At 37.5% G+C, this 18,692-nt stretch overlaps 1 protein-coding gene across 1 annotated transcript; it reads right to left on the reverse strand.

The window, feature by feature from the left end:
• Nucleotides 1–14: 14 nt before the first annotated feature.
• LOC114031798 (metallophosphoesterase 1-like) lies at nucleotides 15–16,584 on the reverse strand. The gene is made up of 12 exons (XM_027846934.1): nucleotides 16,437–16,584; nucleotides 14,210–14,264; nucleotides 12,304–12,361; nucleotides 10,311–10,702; nucleotides 8,455–8,563; nucleotides 6,739–6,842; nucleotides 5,821–5,895; nucleotides 2,808–2,916; nucleotides 2,576–2,647; nucleotides 2,356–2,478; nucleotides 1,654–1,794; nucleotides 15–425 (listed from the first exon to the last, which is right to left on the reverse strand). The coding sequence occupies exons 4-12, from the start codon at nucleotides 10,589–10,591 to the stop codon at nucleotides 294–296; spliced, it is 1,146 nt and encodes a 381-aa protein (XP_027702735.1). The 5' UTR covers nucleotides 10,592–10,702; nucleotides 12,304–12,361; nucleotides 14,210–14,264; nucleotides 16,437–16,584; the 3' UTR covers nucleotides 15–293.
• Nucleotides 16,585–18,692: the final 2,108 nt, after the last annotated feature.

Here is an 18,692-nt window from a genome sequence, read left to right on the forward strand (position 1 = left end):
AGGATACTTGTTACTTTTTTTTTTTTTTACAGCATGAAACATTTCAATCAACTATTTATCCTGTAGTAATTCATATCAATTGTTTAGAATTTCTATGATGTGCATAAAAATGGATGACCTGCATTTGGACTCGTCCAGTTAGGTCATTCTCTGATATGAATACAGCCTGAAGTTCAGTTGTTTTCCGCTTTGGTATTTGTTACTAAATGCAGAAATGTCCTGCTCTTCACATTGCCTTATGCTTTCTGATTACGTATCAACCGAATGAAATGAGATGAAAAGAAACGGTGGTGTTACACAGGCTGACAGTGAGTTAATATTAACAAAGCCACCAAAATACCTGCTGTGCAGTAAATAGTCAGCACTGTATGCTCAAGTGGAAGGAAACATTTGGAGAGGGAATAATCTACTGATGTTATGCTGCCCTAAAAAAAAAGAAAAGAAAAGAAAAGAAACAGTAATGCAGTTGTTAGAACACAAGATAAAGTAATCTTAATACAACTGTTCTAATTTAGGAAGAACAGTAGAGTTAGCAGACTACTTGGGTTATTTCTTGACAGCTTCTATCCTGAGCAGAGAATAGGCTCATCACCACAGCAGTGCACCAAAGGCATTTCCCTAAAGAGAGACAAAGTTAGCCGGAGGTGATGAGCACTGTCTTTTGTCTTGTACAAGGTACCCCCTGGTACTAGCCAGGAAAGGGCAATTAAGGACAGAGGAGCACCCAAGTGGATACTGAGATATTCAGACAACTTCCTAACATGCTAAACTTCAATTAAAAAAAAAATTAAAGAGGGCACACCAGGAATTCAGAGAGGTACATGGAAAACTTGGACTAGAGAGCTGAGACCAAAGAGCATCACTGAGAGAGTGAGTAAGAAGGTTTTGTTTTTTCATGCCACAAGACACTAAAATAAATCTGTTTACTTAGAAATACATGTTCTGGGGTAATCAAAGACATTTTCCTTATAGGCATTTTTGCTAAACAACAAACACCTTTTTTTTTAAGTTTGTGTACTTTGAACTTGGAAACAGGACATTCCCCATATCACTATTAAGTGCAAATATTATAAACGATGTATATTGTGCATTGGAACTGGCTGCTGGAACACAACCTTGATGTGAGAAGCTCAATTTCAGGTGGCCATTAATGTTAAGCCCTGGGCAGTAGCATACATGTCAACACGGAAAAGCGACAGCCCTTCACATCCTCGGCAGTGGCAAATGCACCAATTTGGAAAGCAAGTGGATGAGATGGCCAGGAGTAAGTGATGGAGAAATTATCCTTTTTTCCACTGGATGAAATCAACCAGGCAAAATGGTCTTTCTGCTGTTCTCAATGCATCTTTAAAAAAAAATTACACTGCACCCTCTTCAAAAGATAATCATGCCACTTTGCTAAAGACTCCCTCTACTTACTCCCCACATAAAAAGAAATTCAACTTAACTGAAGTTACCCTCTGAATGATGTCAACTGGTTTGGCTCCCAGAGATAAGCTTATAAAGTGGGTGCAATGTACTAAATCAAGTGTGCTGGGGGAATTCATGGTTTTTGTATATTTTTTACAGGTAGCAACAGTTAAATAGTTGATTACCCATGTTGATTTAAATATTTATGAAAGCTATCAGACAAAAAATAAACTTTAACTTTACCATAATGAAACTAGGGTTGTTTCTGTTTCTCCAACTGAAAGATGGAACACTGATTTCAGGGATTTTTCCATCATGTAGCACTTCACAGGCACTGTGAGTATGACCACTCAGAATCAAGCGAGGTTGAAACCACCACAGAAGCTATATTAAGGAGAAAACAAAACATTACCTAGTGTTCAGAATATTGATACAGCAACCTCAGGATGGGATAGTTTCAGTTTTAATTCATTGGCACTATGGAATTTTGCTATAAAATGTCATTAAATGAAATAAGTCTTTATTTCATAGGAAAAGATTTCATACATGCATTATATTCTTTAGTGTCCATTAGAGAAAATCTAGGCCTCTGGCTCTGGTCACATATTTCTGGGGACAAAAACATATTCATTTTTGGAAAATTCTTTTCAGATATGCTAAGAGGAACTTAAGTACTGCAAAGGCTTTATAAGAAGATTGAGTAATATGTATGATTTAATATTAATACTATATCAATTTAATCAGTTCCATTATGGAAAAGATGGGTTACTGTGATGAACTAAAAATCTGACAAATTGCCAGAAGTCTACCTTTCAGTCTGCAAAAAAAGCTGTCCTCCACTAAAATCTACTTAATACCAAGAAGATATACTGCTTGTTAAAAAAAAAAAAAGAAACATAACAAAGTTTGTGTGATGCTGAATACCACTAGAGTACGTTATCAAACCTTTTGGGAAGCCTCTTTAGAAAGTACATCATATCTCTCTTCAAATAAGAGATTCTTTTTCTCTGGAGGAGCAGAATCTTCCCCAGTGCAGTCAGCATCACTTCTCCGGTACAGAGGATAATGCTGTCCGAAAATTAAAGAGCCAGATCTGAGCTCAAGGAACCTTTTCACAGTTGATACACACACAGAAAGAAATGCCAGGCTGTCCCATTCTTCTTACCTGGAGAAGGATAGGAGCTGATGCTGAAAGCTGTTGAATACCACTACAATTTGGGTTGGAATGGTACTTCTCCTAATGGTTAAAAAAAAAAATAATAATAATAATAATAATGCTAATGGCCAGGCAATGTTGTGGTTAAGAAGAACAAGTCTACTGTGTTTAGTATGGAGAAAAAGCTACATCAATGAGGAGGGATACATAGGATTACTATGATATTGTCATTGATCCTTACCTGTCTGGAGCAATTCAGTAGGTGAGATAGTTTAATGAGTTGGGCTTCCATTGAAGAGCAAATAGTGCAGCCATCTCCCTCCATTGCCACACTGTTCACCATCACAAAACTAAAATGGTTAAGAAGGAAACAATATTTTCATTTTCCCCAAAATTCTACTACTTTTTTTGAAAAACCCACCACTTGCAGAATTTTCACAAAGAAATAGCAAACACAGAACTCAAAAAAGTATAATAAATGTGAAAGATGTTTTATTAGGGCAGAAAAGAGGATTATTTATGCTAGCAAAAGAACAAGTAATGTTCTTTCACTGAGAAAAAGGTTAATTAGAAATGATGTTGATTCCTGCCAGGGCAAAACGGTTTCTTTTCTTTCTCTGTTAGTATCATATATACTTTGTTGTATAGTACTAGAGGAGAGATTTGGAGCTAGAAAGGATCTCAGAGACCATCTAAGTCAAGCTCTCATTTTACAACTTAAGAAACTGAGGCCCAGGAAGGTAAAGTAACTTGCCCAAGGTCACAAAAGTAGGAAGCATCAGGGACAACATTTGACCCCAGGTCCTCTGACTGTCCACTCAGTATACTTTCCACAATGCACAGCCTTTTGAAAATGTTTTGGGGTGTTTTTTTTAACCTTTTCTTTCCTTTATTTGCCAGTTTGAAAAAGAATCCCTTCCAGGAAGCATTAGAAATTCAAAAGACAGAAGACATGGAAGATCAAACCCTAGCTAGATAATTGACTATAAATATCAATAAAATATAATAAGAAATTAATAAAATAAAAATAAAATAAAACAAAATTCAGTTCATATTTTAGTGGCTGCTCAACAAAGGAACTATCAACTACATGAAAATATTCTCTTTGAGCTTACAATGCCCTGGATCTATCATATCAACAAGCATTTATTAAGGACTTGCTATGTGCTGGATACTCTGCTAGACACTGAGAATTCAAATATAAAAAATATCCAGTCCCTGACCTCGAGGAGCTTATTGGGAATGCAACATGTCCACCTACAGTTACACATTAAGCACCATTAAGGATAGCATTATGAATCAAAATCTTCCCATTGGAAAGATTTTTAAGCCCCAGCAAGTGACTGAATTATCCCACTTATAATTACAATGAAATCTCAATATAAAAGATTTGTAATAATTCCTACAAGTTTACTATAATGGAGTTTGACCCTCGTATTATTAAATGCTTTCTCCTCAGGACAAATGAAGGTCTATTCTCAAGAGCTGACAAAGTAGTTGTAGCAGTCATGATATGGAGTTCTTGTTTTGACCTAAACAATGAAGGAAAGAAGTGACTTTTTGTCAGCTACCATAACAAATAGATTGTTAATACTGAATAGAATTAATCTTTTTCATATGCTTCTGATCATTTATTAAAATTCAGACATCTAGGAATTTATTTTACTATCTTAAGCTATTATCTGAGGTAAAATACAGTCCATGTTCAACTTTGCATACTAACATAGAAGACTAGTGAAACAATGGATAATTTAAAAATGAATTAGACATGTACAATTTTGTAACAGATTTGCCTTCCTGATTAGGATTTTTCTTAGGCTAATGTTAAAATTTGCCTGAGTTCCCTAATCATACAACAACTGAGCAGTGAGAGAAGGCCTAGATGCACACTGGACAGTGAGGAGGAAAAAGCTTAAAATTAAAACTACTCTGCAGAGAGTCTAGATGGCTCAGTGGATAGAGCTCCAGGCCTGAAGGCATGAAGACCTAAATTCAAATGTGATCTCAGACATGTAATAGCTGTGTGACCCTGGGCAAGTCACTTCGCCCTATTTGCCTCAGTTTCCTCAACTGTAAAATGAGCTGGAGAAGGAATGGCAAACTACTCTAGTATCTTTGCCAATAAAACCCCCAAAGGGTTAACAAAAAGCTGGACACAACTGAAAAACAACTGAAGAACAACAAACAAAAAGTCCACATGTTAGTAGTAAAGAGCTGGCTTATACCCTGACAGTATTTGAGAAGTGATGACTATTTAACAAGAAGTCTCACCAAGTCATTGGGGGCAGAGGGGAGAGGAATAACCCAAATCATAATTAATAGATGATGGGTTATAAACTGTCTATTTTGACTAAGAAAAAGGACCTGGGGGTCACTGTTGACTATTCCATAGTTTCAGGCCCCAATGTGCTACTGCAGCAAAAATATGATAAAAACCTAACAAATTTCTGGGGACAATGAAGGGACATTAAAATAGAAAACTTTTTATTATAATTGTAGAAAACTATGATGTATCTACATTTAGAATACTACATGCACTTTTGTTCAGTGCACCTCAAAAAATATAATGGAGCTCAGAAAGGTCCAGAAAAGTACAATAAAACTATCACGGAGAAGAAAAATCACTATATGTGGATATAAAATATCATTGTTATTATTAATGATAATTACAGCATACATACAGTCCTTTAAGGTTTACAAACCACTTTATGTTATCACATTTAATCCTCACAAAAACCCTGTAAGATGGGTGTTATTATCCCCATTTTATGGATGAGGAAACTAAGACTTACAGAGATCAAGTAATTTGCCCAGGATCACACAACCAATTAAGTGTCTGAGATGAGATCTGAATTCAGGTCTTCCTGAATCTGAGCATTCTTTCTGCACCACCTAGCTGCTTCTCAAAGGGAATGTGATCCAAATGTAGAAAGTCATTAAGGGCATGAAGAATTGGTCACCAAGTCCCAGAATACTAGACCTAGTGAAATATCTCTCGAAATAAGGAGATAAATTACAAACAAATAGAGAAAATGTTACTGTACATAGTAAATAGTTCCTCAAGAGTCACGATCCTTCCCACCAGAGACAAAATTGGGCTGGATTACCTACAGATCTGACCCAGTATCAGGCAACATTTACTAAGCCCTTACGTAGCTGTATTGTGCTAGGCACTAAACATACCAAGTCTTACAAGGAAAATTGAGTTTATAGAAAATAAAGAACTTGATAAGTATTTATAGCGCAATACTTACTTAATCCCTTTTATAGAAAAAAGTTCCCCAAAATCAAAAACCTTCTTAAATCGTTGTAGTTTATAAGTGTTCATCCTGTATTCAGTTGTTTAGGGGAGAAAAAAGGTACATTTTATCAGGAGCCATAAACATTGTAAAACATTGTAAAAGCTCAATGCTATAGGACACTGACAGATTACATTTCTATAGGATTTTGGAGGCAGAAAGGACCTCAGAGGCTCCCTAGCCCAATCCCCATCCATATCTTAGAACAAATCCCCAATACAACAACAAAAGCAAGTGAACATCAAGCCAGACTCCCTTTGAAGACATCCAAGTCAACTATTCTATTTCTTAGCAGTTATACTTATTTGAAACAAAAAAAAAAATTGCATGGAGCAGAAGGAATATGTTTGCAACAATATTTCCAGTTCTGCCTTTTGTGTTCAAGCAAAAAAAAAAAAAAAGTCTAATCTATCTTCTATAGGAAAACCCTATAAGTACTTGAGTTGTATTTGGTTCTCCCTAAATCCTGTCTTCTACAGAGTAAACATTCTCATTTCCGTCATTTATTCCTCATGTGGTGTGGTCTTCGGGTCTTTAACACTATCATGGTCACCCTCCTCTCAACACAATACTACAGATATAGTCTGACCAGGATTGTACAGTAAGAATCACAGCATCACAAGGCTTCTATTTTGTGCTTTTCAAAGTATTTTCATCTAAATTATTTCATTTCATCCCAGGGAAAATTGCATTGTTATTAAATGTACTTTTGAAATAATATTAACCAGAATGCATAACCTCCTTATTTCTTCCTTTAAAAAAAAAAGTAGAACATTTTGTATGTAGCACAAATGAGGCTTTTTACACAATAGTTACACATTACCCTCTCAAATTTCCTGCCCGTCATGGCACACCAGTACCATGAGTACTTACTCATAATGAAAGCCAATATCATGGTTGCCAGCAACCACTATGAGTTGTGTGTGAGGTGGATGTCGGAATACTCTCCGGAACCTTTCCACATCAGCAGCCCAAGCCTGATGGGAAAAGTAAAAAGACCTACTAATTTGCATTTAGGCTAAGAAATATGATCCTGCTACGAGAGGACAAACATGTCCCAAAGCAGTCTAGTTTAAAACTCAGAGCCCCAGAGATTGACTTTTTCTAATGTACTTCTTTCTAAAATTCTTGATTAACAGCCTATTTAGTCAGTCACTGATTATTAATGAAAAGGTGTTCCTTTGTGGCATTTTTTAAAATATTAACTAGCAGTTCCCCTGCCCCCCAAAAAAGGGTTTAATTCTGAAAGGTATCTCATAAAACATTAATGATGTAAATGCCTTGTGAAGAACAAGCTCTTGGAAGATGGTCAATGATTTCTCCCTCCATGACTGGGCCAGAATAAATAGTACATCTTTTTCCATAAAGCATCAGAATTCCTTTTGTGTGTAGTTGTGGAAAGGAGAACCAAGAGAAGTCAGAAGTGAAATGGAGATTGAAGATTGAGGGGCAAATGAAAATCATTTCAAGACCATTTTAATACTGTCTGAATACTGAATCCTATAGGAGTTTTGAGAAGTGTATAGAGAAGTTCTTTTTTATTTTTCTGAGTCTAAGCAAAAAATGAATCTGGACAAACTTCTTAGCAAAAAATGATATACTGCCAAGCTGACTGGTAACCTCATTTGAAGGTGACCCACTATAGGAAAATAAAGCTGATTCTTGTGATGATTTTCAAATGAGATGATTCTTAACTGTTTTTTTTTAAACTCACTTTGTCAAAGTATGTTTTGTAAGAATTCCCTGAAGCTAAGAAGGCAGCAGCTATATGTGCATTAGCACACATCCCTTACCTCCTTTTACAACTGATCTTTCTAAAATATAGTTAAATTGCTTAGGGAGAATTAAAGGGGCACAATGTGAATTTGAAAGTTCCTCCAACACATTACAATAAGCTACTAGTCAGCTCCTTGCTGCTCAGCCAAAAATACCAGGGCACTTGTAAAATTTACTTGGTGAAGGGTGAGGTGAGGTGAAAATGGGACCATTGGTGCACAATGCTTCTCTTTAACCAAGGTGCAGGAATCATTTTAACATTTAGTACAAAAAGTTGTTAGCAAAATATTCTCGTGCCCAGTGTGAGAACAGTCAGACCCAGTATGTGAAAAGCTCTAAGTTACTCTGGTCCTGATGTAGATTTTTCTTGAGGGAAGGATCCTATGGAGTGATTAAAGGAACCCCAAATCTTTCCTGTTTTTTCCTTCCGATGTAGAAAAATGAAAGATTAACAGGAGATAAGACTAGGGAAGCTACTTTTATAAGTACAGTTTATTTGATTAATTGGTTATGTAAAATAGTCTAAAAGATAATGTACATTTCACCATGTGCACTGACAGCCTCATCCTAGTGGTAGTGACATTTATCTTGAGGAACTCTGTCTCCTGAGGTTTAAATGTATACATTACATAGAAGTTATGTAAAGTGCAGGTAACTCATACACCCCAAATTTAAAAACCAATAGGGTTAATACAGGACTAACTAGTCCCACCCAAGCAGATTAGCATTAAATCCAAGTCCTAAGAATCTTCAAGATATCCTTTCCCATTTCATATATTATTTAACAACAAAAAGTAGAGCTGTATGTCTTACCTTAGGGGAACTCCACTTGCCTTCATCAAAGACATCCCCCAGAATGAAGGCAATCTCTGGCTGTAGTAACCATAGGGCTGTTTGAAAGGCCCTTTCCATTTGCCACTCCCTTTGAGAGAGGAAAAATCATTAACTATTTTCAGGTAGAATTTATAACTAAATCCTGGATTAGAGCTCTAGGGAGGGGCAAGGGAAGTAAATTGGAACAATCTTAATTACACTTCTACCCTCCCCATCAACTCCTTCCAACTTCAGAAGGATGAAGAGGGAAAAGGCTGAGAATCTGATGCATCGTATCAGAACTAGGGAGAGAATGAAAAGCACCATAAGAAGTTCTTAACTGCCACAACCTCTTCACGCTAAGTCCTGACCTCTCTGCGGTGTTCACATACCACACTGTCCACTGAAGCAAAACTTACTGAGTAGTACCCTAGTCACCTGATGGAAGTTAATTCAGCTTCAGAGGATGCCTATTTTAGATTGTTATCACCTAGTCTCTATCAAAATCTGTTCTCACTGAAGAGGCCTTCCTTTGATCTAACTGGACAAAAATAATGAGGAGATGGTAGAAGAAAGAAATTAGCAAGAAACGAAATCCTCCAGATGTCAGATACATAAAAAAAGCACTCAGGGTATAAGGTTTCACTGTCTCTCGAAGGACCTGACCAACATTATTTTTCATATCTCTTGAACTCCTCTGTAGTCTCCCTAAGATCCCCTAATTCTAAGGAGTGCTCTTATATGCCTAACCTGTTTTGCAACACTAAGGTGCAAATTCAGATCCCATGGTATGCCAGAAAGATAAATTCTTTTGGACAGGGCATTTTGGCCCTTTAAGTCACAGCACGGGCAGCTCATTGCTCTTCCTAGCTACCACACATAGCCAGCCGTGCATTTTTACATCAGTCGTGGTTGCCTCTCAAAGCTGATGGTTTTTTAGTATTTCTTGGCTTCAGGTCTTCCACACCCAAGGAAAAAAGGACAGAGAAGCAGCATCAGCAAAAGGAAGACTTCCAAGAAGTATTGGGTGAGGGGGTTGGTAATTAGTAAAGCAGAAAGTAAAATTACATTGTCCAAAAAGAAATAAAGTGTCACTCACTCTGGCCCTACCCTAACACATTCCACTTTGGGGACTGTTCAGTTCCATCACCTCTTTTTACTCTCATCTTCCTTTTTACCTTCCCTTTCCTCAAATATACTCTCCACCCAACAGGAGGTTTCAACCACAAAGTAAATCCATTGTGAGTGGGGAAAACATAAGGAAAGATTCAGGATAAAATAGAAGAAAAAGGTAATAGTCTCCATGTGGTACAGGACTAGCAGATCTGGTTCTGGCAAAAAGTACAGATAATGGAAAGGAAAAAAACCATATCTGCTGCATTAAAATTGAGGCCTCCTCCTAAACCTCATCCTCTCACACCACCACCCCCCAGAAAAAGTACTAACAGACAGATGTGTCTGAGAAGCTTCCTCTAGTCCTGTCCCTAATGTGAATTTGGAGACTTCCAGCAGCGGCTCTCTTCAGATCCATCTTTTACCCGACTGAGAGCAAAATGAAAGCATACTTAGGATACAAGGAAACAGATAGATCATGATGGAGGACCCTCAGGAATGGTTCTGCTTGTTTCCTGCCATTCAACTCACCAGAAACTTGAACCCATGGAATAATTAGTGTATTTGTGGACTGGCAAGGATGTATCTTTAATCCCTAATGTCTAGCTTTTGGAAGGAAGGCTGAGGAGTTCCCTAAAGCCAGAGATGTTTGACCAGATTGTTGAGAGGGATGATGATATGCAGCAGTGCTACATCCTTAAAACTATAGAATTTCAAAAGGGTTTCTGAATTTTTGTTCCTACCGTCGTAATTTGTCCAACCAATGTCCATTTATTTCCCCAAGTAAGTGGGTATCAGCTAAAAACATAACTTTCAGCACAGGTGCAGGAGTCTGTTGTTTGCTTCCAGAAGCTATAGTTTTCACTTCTGGCCAGCGACACTGAAAGATCACTAAATAATAAATTATATATTCACAAAACACAATCAGAGCAAAGACAAGAAATCCAAATTTCAAAAAGAACCAGCTCTTCCTCTTAAAGCGAAGAAAATTCAGAGTTCTATATAGTGATCTATGTTTAGTCATTTCTTCTGTCCAAAGGAATATGCCTCAGGGACCAAGGACCGAATCCATTTAGAATTTTCCTTAGGAAAAGTATCCTCGATGAGATATAGTATGCAGATCTGAACAGAACACCTAAAAGAATCAGAGGAAAGGAATTTTAGACCCAGTAATACATGTTTCCTTTTACTTAATTAAGTGCAATACTGTTGATGGGGAGGGTAGAGGTGTAATTAGATTGTTCCACTTTACTTCACTTGCCCCTCCCTAGAGCTCTAATCCAGGATTTAGTTATAAATTCTACCCGAAAATTGGCTAATGAACAGAAAAATGAAATATTAACAATCATTACCCTATTTTTTTATTTTACTATGATGCCAGATTACTAGCAAGGAAAACTGGTTTTCTGCTTCTACCTAGGCCACTCTTTGTGTATGTATTCAAGTTCCCTAGAGATGGCTCTCATAGGAGGACTGCAAACTGTTCCTATTATAAACTTGAAAATGTGGCCCATAACCACATATGTCATACCAAGCTAAGTATGAGAGAAGGCTGAAGAAAAATACCTCTGCCAGCAATGAAAAATTCTTAGAACCACTTAAAAAGGGCAGGATGTCATAATGCTCAGTTTCACAGCATCTAACACAGGCTTTACTTTAAGTATTACCTTTACCACTTATCTTAAATCATTAACTTAGGTTGTTCCTTAAAACCATTTCATGATTCCTTTTCCTCCAAAGGCTTTCATGGTCGGTAATAATTTTGGCCTTTCTGCATACAAAGTGTCATATCAATAAAAATGAAGGTTACAATACTACAGCCTAACATTATCATTGGTGTAGCCATAATTATTTTATGGAAAGTCACAAAGCTATAAAGTTCCAGGGGCCCAACTGCCCCAAATGAGAGGTGTGTCTGAAAAGGTGGAAACATGTGCTATATGTTTCTTTCTCAGCGCCATGTAATTAATGAACTGTAGTACATACACCACTTCCCCTCTCAGGGGCACAGGAGACAGTGCCGAGCCAAAGGGGGAAAGAGCCAGAAAGGCTTCTGTAGATGCTCTGGCATGACTCTTTGGCAATCTATAGCACCTTCATTACAATGATAACTTTAAATTTCTTTCCCAGAGCATGAACTAATAAATTAGGTTTTAACTGTGCCTGTAGGGAAGTAAGATGCCCATGTGTCATCTGGAATAAAACAATGTCCCTAGACTCATAGCCAGAAATTCCAGAATATCTTTGGTGATACAAACAAAACAAACACCAGAGCATCTGGCTGAACTTGGCTAAGACTTCCGGTGGTCCATCACATCCTTCTAACATAACATCCTATAGTCTTTCTCTAATCCTGGGCTGTGTCTGTAACATAGAAGTAACATTACCTCCTGACAAATATAATCAATAACTGATAGAAGTTTCTTTTTACTCATAAATCAAGGCCTAGAAAAATATTTTTTCTATTGTCTTCTACTACCCCTATAACCAAATTTTAGTCTAATAGCATGAATCCAAATGACCAGAAGTAAGAATGCTCTGACTGTTCAATACAAGAATACTAGGCACAGAAAAGGATAGGTCATTAAACTACACTTCTGAGAACCAATCTAACACATTTCCCTGAAAGACTGAACATAATTTGCATTTGAGAGCATTTATCCAACTCCTTGCTACCTTCCCCCTACCAATCTATAATCATCTTTCCAAGTGCAAAACACATTCAAGCGTTATCACCTTAGCAACTTCTATATTTTCTTCAGTGTTGTGGTCCACAGGATGCTTGACATTCCCTCTGTAAAAAGAGGAAAAAGTGGAAATTAGTTCTTCTTAGAGAACTTTAGATAAGAATGAGAAAGGGGGCCATCTGTTATTCCTTGTCCTTCCAGGCAAGAATGAAACTGAGAAAGTCTTGGCTTCATGATATATTCCCACCCTGTAACACTATTCATCACTATCAAACCAATATATAAAGAAACAATGTCACTCCTACTTCGTGACTAGTGATTGGTTCAAATTGAACATCTAAAATTACTTTCTTTCCAGAATAAAATGCTAACCAAACATTGAGGAGCAAACTGCTGCCTCATTTTGAGCCACAGAGTCTATGGGAATCTACCAAAATAAATTCATTATGGAGTAGTACAGTCATGCCACCTATACACTTTCCTCTCTGAACAGGATACAAATAAAAGAAATACCAGTTTTTTTGGTTGCAGCCTTATCTGACCTTAAGCAACTTCACACAAAACACCTAATGAACATTAAATTCTCTCTTTTACAATATTCCAAATTCTCTTCATATATGTTTCATGGAAAATTATTTCATAAATATATCCACGCATTTACATAGTCCATTATCATTGTCATCTTAATAGTAGTCTATCCTTAAGAACAACAAGCAGACAGGGGGCAGCTAGGTGGCACAGTGGATAGCGCATCAGCCCTGGAGTCAGGAGCACCTGAGTTCAAATCTGGCCTCAGACACATAATATTCACTAGCTGTGTGACTCTGGGCAAGTCACTTAACCCCAATTGCCTCATCAAAAAAAAAAAAAGGAACAAGCAGAGATAATAAACCTATGGGTTTACTGACTTATATCAGGTCCAATTAAATGATAGTAAAGAGGAAGCCTATGACCTCTTGAAACTGGGTAAAATGTCCTGATGGCATAAGAAAATAACAACTACTAAATTTTAGAGACCCTGGAATTGGTTGCCATTACTGATAGATTTCTTGGTCTCCCATATGCACCATTCCCCAGGTGTCATTCTTTGTGTCCTCTCATATCTAAAACTGCTCAGAATCCTAAAATCTGAGTCTCAAGGGACTCGGTAGGTCCTTAGGTCCACTTTGCACATGAATAGAAATCCAGAAATCCCCTTTATAACATTCCAAGAAATGGCCATTTGGGTTCTACTTGAAGACCATCAGTGATGGGGAAATCAATTACCTCTCAGACGTGGTGGATTCTACTTTTAAGCATCCCTAATTGGACATTTCCCCTTATATTTAGCCTAAATCTGTATCTACAGTTTCCACCCCTTGCTGCTCAATCTACTCTTTAGGCCAGGTAGAACAAGTGCCCTCTCTCTCTTCCACATAAGAAGCCCTAAATCCTTTAAGTGAGCTCTCAGGTCACCCTCAGTCTTTTCTCAAAGCTAAATACCTCCTGTTCTTTCAAGAACTCACTCCAGTCCTTTCACTGACTTAGTCACCCTCCTCTGAAAGCACATCAACTTATCTAGGTCCTTCCTAAAACATAAGCTCCCAAAACTTGTTCTACCACCTCCCTCATTCCAGTCACAATGCCTCCCTTAATCTAGCCTAATATTGCATTAGCTTCATTAAATTTAGTTCTTACATCACCTTTTCCTGACTTTCCTGATTCAGGTTAAATTGTATATTCTTCAAATTAAAAGGCCAAAGATTGATGATCCACAACTACTGAGCTTAACTGAAGCTATTACCCTCTACCACCATTAGCTTTACAGGTTAATAGAAGGAAAAATAATGAAATGTCCACTCTTTACTAGGCCAAGTGACATAAGTTTCAGCCTTACTTATGTTCAGTTTATAACAATATGGCACTAAACTGGAAGTCACAAAGAAGTGGGTTTGAATCTTGCTTCAAATACTTACTAGCTGTGAGACCCTGGACAAGTGACTTAACTTCTCTCAGTCTCAGTTTCTTCATCTGTAAAATAGAGATAATAATACTTGTAGTATCTATATCACGGAATTGCTGTGAGGAGAAAATGAAATACTGTTAGTGCTTCGCAAACTTTATTTGTACTATATGTCAGTTACTTTTATTAGCTACATCTGAGGGCAAATATGACAATCTGCTCATTTCACACCCCATCCCCAAATATAAACTGTTTGTTTAAAATAAGTAATAATAAATGCTTTATCTTACTAAGAGAATACAGTATTTATCCATCCTAGCTCATTAGATTGGAAAATTAGTAGGCAAGTCAGAACATGGTGTAGGTGCCTCTTTGTATGTTTTATATATATATATGTATGTATGTATGTATGTATGTATATGTGTACAAATACACACACACACATGTACACACACTACACCCTGTAAATGAATGATAAATTTTAAAAATCACTCATTTTCCAAAATTTCCTGTTTTTGTTTTTTTGCTGTGTCTAGTGAGAGCAACATTAATAAAACACAAAAGTTGTGCACAAAATTTAACTTACTAATGAAAATTATTGAAATAAACCTTAAAGTTGAAAGTCCTCAGTGGACTCCAGATAAACTGTTCTTATTTTTAAAAATGTTTTTGAACTTACTAAACTCATTATTTTAGGATGAGAGGTCAATATTAATAACTGAAAATGAAATATCAACTTACCAACAATATTTCAAAATTAAAAAGAGAAAATTAACATTTTAGATTCTATACTCCTATCTCTTCCCTGACTCCCACAAAAAAAAAGAAGAAGAAGAAGAAGAAGACTAGGGCAACCACAGCAAAATTTTGTCTCTTTTCCCTTTAATCTACCTGTTTTCTGACAGCTCTTTAATCTACCAGAACAGAGGAAATACATAATAGAGGAAAAGCCTGCAATGGTTTATACATCAACCTTTTCTAAGATTTTTGCACACACAAAAACTTTAGATCTAAATTTGTTTGCCTTTCTTTTACTAACAACTAGCTAGTAACTAACATTTGAATTTTATACTTCACTACTAGAATAAAACTAGCACAGTCACGACTAAGTCATGCTGTACAGGGCTCTATGAACCAAGACAATTTTAACACTGTAACACAAAACTATCTGACCTAGATTTACTGCTTTCTGTTATATATCACAAGTTAGAACTTCATTCTAACAAAACCTTAAATTTTGGATTTTAGATAGATTTTTGAATGATTAAATGTATTCTAACAAACCTTTGATTTGATTTCAGCCAGTCTTTCCTAAAACTGCTTTTCTCCCAATATACAAATGAGTAAATTAAACACAGACAAGAGAATGTAAAGAAATACCTTAGCATAGACAGCAGCTATAAAACAATGTTAAGAAGATAGAGTCAAGTTTAAGAGGAAAAAATACAAATTATAGACATAACTTAAAAGGCAATATTCTTTAATATCACTCCTTAAGAGAGGCATACTTGGGCACTAGAAAGACATCTAGCCTTGGAGTCTCAAAAATCGGGATTCAAAACTTGTGTCAAATTCATGCTGGCTATCTGACTCCGGGCAGGTCTTACTTAAAGTAGAGAAGGTTGCTGACCAGCATGGGTAGAGGAAATTCCCTCCTCTAAGAGTCTCAATAGCAATGAAATTACAGGTTCAATCTCCCATTTTAACACGACTATTACTTTCTTTTTCCAAATTCGGCAAGAAAATAAATTCTGGTAAATAAGTCTGTGTGGTTTTGTTTGCTGGATTTTCTGGTTTGTATAAAAAAAAAAGCTATTGGCACCAAAACACCTGTAAAGAAAGCAATTCATTTGAGACCTGGGCAGGACTGAATTTTTAAAAAGCAATCATGAGAAATGTACTTGGTTTCCCTGTTATATTAAAAAAAAAATAAAGAAAATGAGAGTCTACACTTTCTTTTTATGTTCCTCTACTCTTCGAGGCTTTTTTTTTTACATGCTTAGAGGATTGTTTAGACTTCCCCCTGCCCCCTTCCTTAGTCCTTAACATTGCTCCTCCGAGACACAAGGTTCTAGGAGAGGGGGGAATTGGGTAGGAGAAGGGACAGAGACATTCTTAGTAGGAGAAGGGGCGGAGACATTCTTAAGATTCCTTAATATTGTAAAAGGTAAACGCAACATAAAGTCAGAAGGAAAAAACAAAAAGCACGGTCAACTTGAAGATTAAGAGAAACCCCCTACAAGACCCAGAAGGAAACCATGTGGCTCCGGGCTGAGCAGCTGTGAGCAGGAACTGGATGGCTCCGTCCTGGGAGAGGTTCAGTCCTGGGTTTGCTCAGTGCAGATCAAGTCGTGAATTTCCGGATGACGGTGCAGAAAAACAACAACCAAATAATCAATTACAAGTCTACTTTTGAAGTGGAAGCCTGCTCATCTCCGGACTTCCGTACAACTCTTCATTTCATTGGCAGGGTTGAAGCTAAGGTCGGTGCTGACTGGTCGCTTTGTTTTCTGCAGAAGGCCCGGGCGGGCTTGCAGGACTCCGATTGGCGACTGGCTCCTGGCGGTCCACGCTGAGGGCTGGCCCACAAAACTGTACAGGTAGGTCTGCAGCTGAAACTAAGAAGCAAGCTCTTTGGGGTGCATCGCAGCCTGGGACGGCATCTTTTGCTCACTACCTAGAAAAGTGCTGGTTAATCAACTTACAAGAGCTTGGTTTACTCCGCAGTACAGGATTCATTCGTCCTCTCATTTAACAAGCATTTAACAAGTGTGGTACGAGCTACAGATTGGAGGACACAGAAAGATATAGAAGACAAAGGTCGCTGTCATTGAATTTACAAGCTAGGGATTATATAGAAGACAAAGGTCACTGTACTTCAGTTTACAAACTAGGGATTAAAGCAGCACAATATGATTTTAGTTTGTTGCATAATTATTTGACATATTTTCCCTTTAAAAATTTAGTGTTAATGTAGAATTGTGTTGAAAAAACCACACGAAAATAACATGGGGAGTTTCTTGGAGAATTTCGCCAGATTTTGAACAAGCTGATCGAGGTCAAGTTCCCAAAATACCCAAATTGATCTGTGATTTCATCCATGGGGATGTTCCTTCCAATGGTGCAGGTTGCAATCCATCTATGGTTGCCTCTGCCAAATCCATGGCAGAAGACAGGGCTGAGGAGATTTCTACTCTGCATCAAAATGACATTTGGAGTCAGGGGAAGTAGATTCAAAACCTGCCTCTGACATTTGTTATCCCTGTGACTCTGAAGCAAGACATTTAACCTCATGTGTATCAGTTTCCTCATCTGTAAAAGAGGGGGGTTGGATTAGGTAACCTACAAATCTGTGGTCCAATATGGCAATCCCATTGGCATTAGAAGAAAGACTCCCAGGAGTCTCAGGAGTACCGCTAGACTGTAAAAGGAAAATGCTGCCATCTGTAGTCTGGGGACCTGACTTGACAGTTTGAGTGGAAATTGGGATAAGGACCCCCTGCAACATTATAAAGACTACAAGTATACCTGGCAGGATAGTTAAATCAAGGGAAAATAAAGTTCAATTTCTAAAAATTCTATTTATATGTATCCCCTTCACCAAAGGAGCTACAGAAGAATCAAGACTGTTCCCTAAGGGATAGAACAGAAATCCTAAGTGTTTTCTGATCCAAGGATAGATCATTAGAACCTTGGTCTGTGCCTGAGAAAGACAATCACCTCTTCTAGACCTGAAGGAGAGGGAGAGCAGTTCTTTGTGGAATTACTAAGAAAGGAGGGAAGGATGGGAGAGGAGAGTCTGATACTTAACTGCTATGGCCTCAAACTGAGTGAGAACAAATTTGCAGGAAATAGAATGGCAAAACACCGAAAGAAAAAGATTGTAGCAAGACAAAGACTGTTAGTCAACAAGAGTGGTGAAACTCCTGCCCTCTGGCCTCTTCATTTTGGCACCCCTACTGAGTCTTCACCTCATTCCTTTTTTTTTTTTTAAGCCTGTTCACATTTTTTTTAATTGGCTATTTCTTCTCAAAAGAAGTCAATTTCTCTAAGATATTCAATGCATATGTATTTCTTTGATGGAGAGGAGTATTAGCAGCAGAGCACAAGGAAGAGCAGCCTGGAACACAAGTAGAAAAAAAGGAAATTCTCTTTCCAATCATTAATATTGTTGCCTGCTGACAGCTCAGATATATAGTATCGTAGTTCCTGAAAACTATGGGGGGAGGGAGAATTATGTGAACGTGGGACAAAAAGAAACCTCGACAAACTTGAGGCAACAAGGTTCTGATAGCAGATTTGGTAAATAGAGATTTTAAATAATTTCCCCCTGAGGCTGTGGCCTTGGGCACTCCTTCTTCCCATTTTACTCTTCAGAAGCAGATTGAAGAGGCTAGGGGGACTGGGAGTAGAAGGCAGTGACTAAGGGAGTGAGGGTAAGGAAGAGAGGGATTGTTTGTGTGTGTGTGTGTGTGTGTGTGTGTGTGTGTGTGTGT

The sequence above is a fragment of the Vombatus ursinus genome, unplaced genomic scaffold (genome assembly GCF_900497805.2).
Source record: "Vombatus ursinus unplaced genomic scaffold, bare-nosed wombat genome assembly UNPS02015255.1, whole genome shotgun sequence".
In the NCBI taxonomy this organism is placed as follows: domain Eukaryota; kingdom Metazoa; phylum Chordata; class Mammalia; order Diprotodontia; family Vombatidae; genus Vombatus; species Vombatus ursinus.

What these genes read in the sequence shown, in the direction of transcription:
- LOC114031798 (XM_027846934.1), bottom strand. Translation starts at nt 10,591, where the DNA reads ATGACTAAACATAGATCACTATATAGAACTCTGAATTTTCTTCGCTTT. An exon ending in TTTTCTATAAAAGGGATTAA is followed by an intron (nt 2,917 to 5,820) that starts GTAAGTATTGCG and finishes TAACCATTTTAG; the next exon opens with TTTTGTGATGGTGAACAGTG. An exon ending in CTAAAGAGGCTTCCCAAAAG is followed by an intron (nt 1,795 to 2,355) that starts GTTTGATAACGT and finishes TCCTTAATATAG; the next exon opens with CTTCTGTGGTGGTTTCAACC.